Below are 7423 nucleotides of genomic sequence, written 5' to 3' on the forward strand. Positions count from 1 at the left end.
CATCATTTAATTTGAGAAATTAGAGTGAAAATTGGGGAAAAATGGAAGAAAAGTTTGAGAATTCTTTTAGGGATTCAAATGGGCAATTGAGGTCGGATTTTGATGGATTTGATATGGGTAGACTCGTGAGAGGATGAGGATTCTATTGATGTGATTTTTATCTGATTCCGAGATGTGGGCTCGGGGGCCGGGTTTGAGCAATTTCGGGATTTGTTTATGTAAATTGGATATTTTCGAGTGAACTTTGTTCCCTTAGCATATTTTAATGGTTATGTACTGATTTTGGTTAGATTTGGAGCATCCGGAGGAGGGCAAAGGCATCGTGGGCTAGAGTTTGGACCGGATAGAGGTAAGTAATAATTGTAAATGTTTGTCCTGAGGGTATGAAACCCCGGACTTCACATCGTTGTGCTACTTTGAGATGACGCACACGCTGAATGACGGGCGTGGGGTCGTGCACCATTAGGGATTGTGACTTAGTCCATCCCAAATGACTGTTTTACTGCTTATTTGATTGAAAACTATCATCATGTTTTGGGATGAATGCCATATTTAGGCCTCGTGCCAACTGTTTTGGACCCTTAGGGGATTTTTATTGCTATTTCCTCACTGTTTTGATTTTTATATCTGTACTTAGTCATGCTATATTCTACTGCTTTCATAACTCAGCCATGTTTACTATGTTTTAATACTTTAAATGATATTTTGGGCTGAGCATCATATTTTACTATGCCTGAGTGGCTTTTAGAGATTTTTAACTAAGTAAGGCCGAGGGCCTGTGTTGTGAGGATACTTTTGGGTCGGGTTGCATGCCGCAATAGTGATACACTGATTTATGATTATGAGGCCGAGGGCCTGAGTTGTACGCCACAAGGTGGCTTGATATGAGGCCATGAGCCTAATGATTATGCTACGATGTGGCTTGATATTGTGCTTGGGCCATAAGGGGCCCCTCCCGGAGTCTGTACATCCCTAGTAAGCGCGGGTACCCTGAGTGAGTGATATATTGATTATGCCACGAGATAGCTTGTTATTGCGCTTGGGCCGTAAGGGGTCCATCCCGGAGTCTATACACCCCTAGTAAGCGCGGGTACCCAGTATGAGATGTGATATAGCCCGAGGGGCTAATGTTGTTCCATGTTATTTCTCGAGTGGCAGTTCTTGACTTATGTTATGCCCGAGGGGCTGATTACGAGTGATTGTGAGGTATCCCGAGGGGCTGATTCTGTTGATATTATGCCCGAGGGGCGATTTATGGTACATGTTTTGCCCGATGGGCTGTTTACGTTCTATCATGTTTATTCACTGTTTTATCACTTGTTTGAAAACTATTAAAAATTTGTTTTAAAAAGAGTTTTTACCGAAACTGAGCATGATTTACGAAGTAAATAATTTCTGTACTGTGTTGGAAATATCCTGCTTTTGTTGTAGCATTTTGACGTGGTTTACGTGTTTTCTTACTGCTCAGCTTTCATTTACCTTTATTACTTACTGAGTTGGAGTACTCACATTACTCCCTGCACCTTGTGTGCAGATTCAGGTATTTTCTGAACCAGATAGCGGGTGTCGATTGCTCAGAGGCAGAGTCATCGGAGTTTAGCAAGGTAGCTGTCCGGTGTTCGCAACACTGCTTTTCTCCCTCTTGCTTTCATTAGACTGTATTTAGTACATTTTCAGACTTTTCCATTGTATTCAGACTTTAGTAGATGCTCGTGACTTGTGACACCCCGATGTCGAGCTTGTATATTATTTCCGCACTGTTCATTTAGAAGGTGGAAGCGAAGAAGGTGGCTTACCTGCGGTTAGTGGGGAGCACTGGAGAGGAGGAGAAGAGAGCGAACATTGCGAGATATAAGGTAGCTAGGAAGGAGGCAAAGATGGCAGTGACGGAGGCAAAGACGGCAGCTTTTGCTCGTTTGTATGAGGAACTAGGGAACAAAGGCGGGGAGAAGAAGTTACTCCGACTCGCTAAGGTGAGAGAGAGGACGGCTCGGGATTTGGACCAAGTGAGGTGCATAAAAGATGAGGACGACAAAGTTTTGTTGGGGGATGACCAGATAAAGAGGAGATGGCAGACCTACTTTCATAAACTTCTAAATGAGGAAGGGGATCAGGATATTGTACTAGGTGAATTGAGGAACGCCGACAACCCCCATGAACTAAGTGATTGTCGGGACATTGAGGTCGATGAGGTCATGAAGGCAATGCGTAAGATGAGAAGGGACAGAGCTACCGGACCAGATGAAATTCCGGTTGAGCTTTGGAGGTGTGTGGGTAGAGCAGGCGTGGAATGGCTTACTAAGTTGCTTAATGTGATATCCAAGACTAATAGGATGCCCGAAGAGTGGAGGTGGAGTACAATGGTCCCGTTGTATAAGAACAAAGGCGATATCCAGATCTGTAACAACTATAGGGGTATTAAATTACTAAGTCATACCATGAAAGTCTGGGAGAGAGTGGTAGAAATGAGAGTGCGAAGGACGGTGTCTATTTCAGACAACCAGTTCGGGTTCATGCCGGGGCGATCTACCACAGAAGCTATCCACCTTATTAGGAGGATGGTGGAACAATACAGGGATAAGAAGAAGGATCTCCACATGGTGTTTATCGATCTAGAGAAAGCGTACGACAGGGTTCCTAGGGAGGTCTTATGGAGATGCTTAGAGGCTAAAGGGGTCCCGGTTGCCTACATTAGGGCGATTAAGGACATGTATGATAGAGCTAAGACTCGGGTTAGGACAGCAGGAGGCGATTCAGATTATTTTCCGATTATTACGGGATTGCATCAAGGGTCTGCGTTCAGCCCTTTCCTATTTGCCCTGGTGATGGATGCTATAACGCATCATATTCAGGGGGAGGTGCCATGGTGCATGCTATTTGCTGATGACATAGTCCTAATCGACGAGACACGACGCGGCGTCAGCGAGATGTTAGAGGTTTGGAGACACACCCTTGAGTCCAAAGGTTTCAGGTTGAGCAGGACGAAGACGGAATACCTTGAGTGCAAATTTGGGGCAGAGCCGACGGAAGCGGGAGTGAAAGTGAGGCTTGATTCTCAAGTCATCCCTAAGAGGGGTAGTTTTAAGTACCTGGGGTAGTTTATTCAGGGGTCCGGGGAGATCGACGAGGATGTCACACACCGTATAGGGGTGGGGTGGATGAAATGGAGGTTAGCGACGGGAGTCCTGTGTGACAAGAAAGTGCCACTGTTACTGAAAGGTAAATTTTATAGGGCAGTGGTTAGGCCTGCTATGTTGTATGGGACCGAGTGTTGGCCGGTGAAGATCTCACACATCCAGAGGATGAAAGTTGCAGAGATGAGGATGTTGAGGTGGATGTGCGGGCATACAAGGAAGGATAAGATTAGAAATGAAGATATTCGAGAGAAGGTGGGTGTGGCCCCCATGGAGGACAAGATGCGGGAAGCAAGACTCAGATGGTTCGGGCACATTCAGAGGAGGAACACTGATGCACCGGTGAGAAGGTGTGAACGACTGGCGGTGGTGGGTACGAGGAGAGGTAGGGGGAGACCTAAGAAGTATTGGGGAGAGGTGATCAGGCAGGATATGACGCGACTTAGGGTTACTGAGGACATGGCCCTAAACAGGGAATTGTGGAGATCGAGCATTAAGGTGGTAGGTTAGGGAAATTGTGATGTCTTTGTTACAGCGCACTAGAGTGAGACTAGCCAGTTAGGAAGTAGTCTTAGGATGCTATTGATCAACTACTGATGATGGGCTTTATCTCCTGTGTATTAATACCTTACATCTTTCTCGTATTTCCTATATCTCTTATATTGCTGTTACTTTATTTTTTATGGTATTTATGTTATGTTATGGATTTTATGGTACTTTATGTTGTTTTATTATGAGTCTATTGATAGTACTAATATAGTGTCTCTTGTTGCCTCTTTGAGCCGAGGGTCTCCTGGAAACAGCCTCTCTGCCCCTCGGGGTAGAGGTAAGGTCTGCGTACATATTACCCTCCCCAGACCCCACTTGTGGGATTACACTGGGTTATTGTTGTTGTTGTTGTTGTTGTCATTTAGACTTACATTATGAAACATTTGTTTAAATTAAAGGCTTAAACGTGATTTTTAGTGATAAATGGTTAATTTGGGAGTTGTGTCGGCTGGCCTAGTTTCACGATAGGTGCCATCACAACCGGATCGGTTTTAGGGTCGCGATGTACATATTAGATTATTAAAGACAAAAATACCCTTAAAGAATTCATCATTAATCACCGTATAATAATTCATTTATTATTAAATATTATTCATCATATAACAATCCGTGTCATTAATCACCACATAAACATTCCTTATGCTATTAATTACAACATAAACATTCTTGTGTTAATAATCTTTGCATAACTTATCTTCAAATCAAACGGCGCTTTAGTTTATTTAAACAGAGAGATGATTTTAAATATTTATCACGAAAACTTTGGTTAAGGTTTTTATTAATTTTAATTAAAAATAAAATTAAGATTAAAAAGTATATATTAAAGTTTGTAATCAATATAAATATCGTTAAACCAAAGCAACGATATTGGATATCAGGTATAATTACTTACTTTTTAGAAGCAAAGGTTTTATTTTACATCTGCACATTTTACCTCATTTTCTTCCCCCAACCCATTTCTTTCCACAAAACATTATAAAGAATAACAAAGGTGGATGCATGAGATCCAATAACAAGAGTTTTTATTTATTTCAAACTATAGGGATAACAATACATTCACATAGGCAAAGCCAGGTCTGTCAATTTATTCACAAGAAACCAAAGAATTGATAGTACTTTCTACGTACTATACGATATTTGAATACGATATACGATCACAAGCGCCTGCAGATTGTAATACCATCCCCTAAAGGTACTTGAGAAAGTCGAATGCGGGTATCAGCAGCCAGGAACTTGTTAAACTCAATGGTGTGATGCCTGACTTCCTTCAATGATTCTGAAACAGACTCCTCTGGCATTGCAACAGTTCCAGACCACAATGTATTATCATATACTATTATACTTCCAACCTTCACAAGCTGCAGCAATCTCTCGTGATACTTTTGATAATTCACTTTGTCCGCGTCAATGAATGCAAAGTCAAAACTTTCTTTGTTGTCATTCTGCAATTGATTCCGTGAAAAGCTAAGCATATATGAATAAGATACATGATTCTAGTTGTCTTTTATTTCGTCATTATTCTGTTAAATCCATCCCAAAGGGTTAGGAACTAAGTACAAGAAATAACAGAGGGGATACAGAGTTATTTTTTCTCACATCTTCCAACAGTTTGTCAAGGACTGGTAAAGCTGGAGATTGGATGAAATTGATTTTGTGTTCAACTCCAGCTTTTTTGATTACTGGCAATCCCATCTCATATGCATCCTGATCAAGGTCTATGGCAGTAATCTGCACCAACACATTTGTTTAGATGTTATTATACGCACTAGAGAAGACACTTTAGGGCGAAAACAAAGATTTACAGTTGATACTGGCCTTGCCATCATCAGGAATTGTAAGAGCTGTAAGTAGCAAGGAATATCCTGTGAACACTCCAATTTCAATTGTCTTTTTGGCGTTTACTAGATCCAATAGCATGGATATCATTTGGCCAGCATCTGGTGCAGTCGCCATCAGACATCTGAGCTTGTAATAAATGCAAACGATACAACTTAGCTACCAGTTTTAGTACATAAACAAACAGATGCTTATGCCTTTCATGATTCATGTAATGGCATATTAAGGATGACCAGTTTTATTACATAAACAAACAGATGCTTATGCCTTTCATGATTATGCCTTTCATGATTCATGTAACGGCATATTAAGGATGACATTTACAATGCTAACATGTGAATGTCACTGCATTCTTGAAAGAATTTAGATGATCAAAAGAAGTTTGGCGATTTTTAAGTATGAGTAATCATCTCAAGTATGGAATAGGATAACGAGAGCATTAAAATACCGTGGATGATTGGCAGTAATATCTCTAATCTCTTTGAGAGGCTCTGGTTCGCGCGGATACACATTAGTCTCCAGAATATACTTGCGCCGTGAGAAAACAATAGCTGATCAGTAATTTCAATAAAAGAAAGAAAAAGTAGGACAGCGAAATGCATATAAGAAAAGAGTACCTCATACAATTCTTGACTCTGAAGCAGTCCCTTGGTAGACATCAACTTCGTCTTGTCTTCCATTTCTTCGACTTCTTGACAAAAAGAACACAAAGGGAAACAACAATAAATAACTAGCAAAGGTCAGGTGAAAACTTAGGGAACTAAATGAACCTTAAGGTATTGATATTTAAATGAGGAACTTCCAGGTGAGTTTCTTGAGGATCTAAAGACTTATTGTGACAACATGATCTAAATTCAGTCAAAAATGCCTGTTTAGCTACTATACTTTTTTTTTTAACATTCTAAAAGCTTTCAAGAACAAAGGTTCCTGGGGAGGAATTTACTACATGATCCACATTGAATTCAACTTAGTTCATGTCTTACTGAGGCTTGCAAGAGATAGGATATGGATTCAGCTCACTGAAATAGGTAAGTAACCCTAATTTACAATACCACTCATTCATTTATTTAATTTTTTTCTTTTGGTAAATAGCGGTGATATCTTATTTCTTCTTCTTTTTTCCCACAAAATCCTACAATTTTTCATACATTTCACCGGCAGAATGCTTTGCTGTTTAAATATCCCTTTTTACTAACAATTTGATCTTTTCTTTTCCCCTTTTTTTCTTCTATTCGTTTAACATAGAAATGCTGCATAAACAATCTATAAAGAGAGATTACAAAAGTGTTACCTCCTACAAGTGGTTAATTGACCAGATGGTTCAGTGCATATAACTTTAGTCTTTAACTTTGTACTCAAATTAAAACACACACACACACACACACTGGATCTTTGTGTGCAACAATACTAGAAGTCAGCAGACATGATTATAGTTCTAATAACATTACAAAGCATCTGATTCCCAAAATTCCAGAGAAAAAGGAAGAGCAAGAGAGAGTACCTGCTCGGTTTGATTAAATCTTAGATTTCTCCGCTCAAATGAAGTGCAGATCAAAATGAGTTCCTGACGGTCTTCACTCTTCACATTTCTTTTGGTTTCTCTTTAGCTTTTGGGATTCTCCATCTTTTTCGAAACCTCTTTTTTTTCCTCTTTCGACAAAAAAATACCGTCACTTCATATTTAATTTTTTTCCCTTTTAGATTGATAGCACTATTTTTTTATTTTTTATTTTATGATTTATGATATTATGTTTACCTACTTTGTTTAATTCTTTTGATCTATTAAAACTTTGGGTGTGTTTGGTACAAAATTTATCAATTTTCTCATATTTGGTTGACTTAAATATTTTGGAAAATATTTTCATTATGAATTCAATTTTCTTTAATTGGAGAAAAATATTCTC

At 39.6% G+C, this 7423-nt stretch overlaps 1 protein-coding gene across 2 annotated transcripts; it reads right to left on the reverse strand.

The window, feature by feature from the left end:
* Nucleotides 1–4688: 4688 nt before the first annotated feature.
* On the reverse strand, nt 4689–7191 carry LOC104229437 (probable caffeoyl-CoA O-methyltransferase At4g26220). Of its 2 annotated transcripts, none has more exons than XM_009782088.2 (6): nt 7021–7191; nt 6137–6207; nt 5968–6047; nt 5499–5643; nt 5280–5411; nt 4689–5125 (listed from the first exon to the last, which is right to left on the reverse strand). In XM_009782088.2, exons 2-6 carry the CDS (start codon nt 6197–6199, stop codon nt 4838–4840), a joined length of 708 nt encoding a protein of 235 aa, XP_009780390.1. In that variant the 5' UTR covers nt 6200–6207; nt 7021–7191; the 3' UTR covers nt 4689–4837. The 2 variants fall into 2 exon arrangements, with proteins under 2 accessions (XP_009780390.1, XP_070011606.1); XM_070155505.1 differs by having other exon boundaries at nt 6137–6210; nt 7021–7168.
* Between the last annotated feature and the right edge of the window lie 232 nt (nt 7192–7423).

This window comes from Nicotiana sylvestris, chromosome 8 (genome assembly GCF_000393655.2).
Source record: "Nicotiana sylvestris chromosome 8, ASM39365v2, whole genome shotgun sequence".
Taxonomy (NCBI): Eukaryota; Viridiplantae; Streptophyta; class Magnoliopsida; order Solanales; family Solanaceae; genus Nicotiana; species Nicotiana sylvestris.

What these genes read in the sequence shown, in the direction of transcription:
- LOC104229437 (XM_009782088.2), bottom strand. Translation starts at nt 6,199, where the DNA reads ATGGAAGACAAGACGAAGTTGATGTCTACCAAGGGACTGCTTCAGAGT. An exon ending in AGAGTCAAGAATTGTATGAG is followed by an intron (nt 6,048 to 6,136) that starts GTACTCTTTTCT and finishes TCACGGCGCAAG; the next exon opens with TATATTCTGGAGACTAATGT. An exon ending in CAATTCCTGATGATGGCAAG is followed by an intron (nt 5,412 to 5,498) that starts GCCAGTATCAAC and finishes GTGTTGGTGCAG; the next exon opens with ATTACTGCCATAGACCTTGA.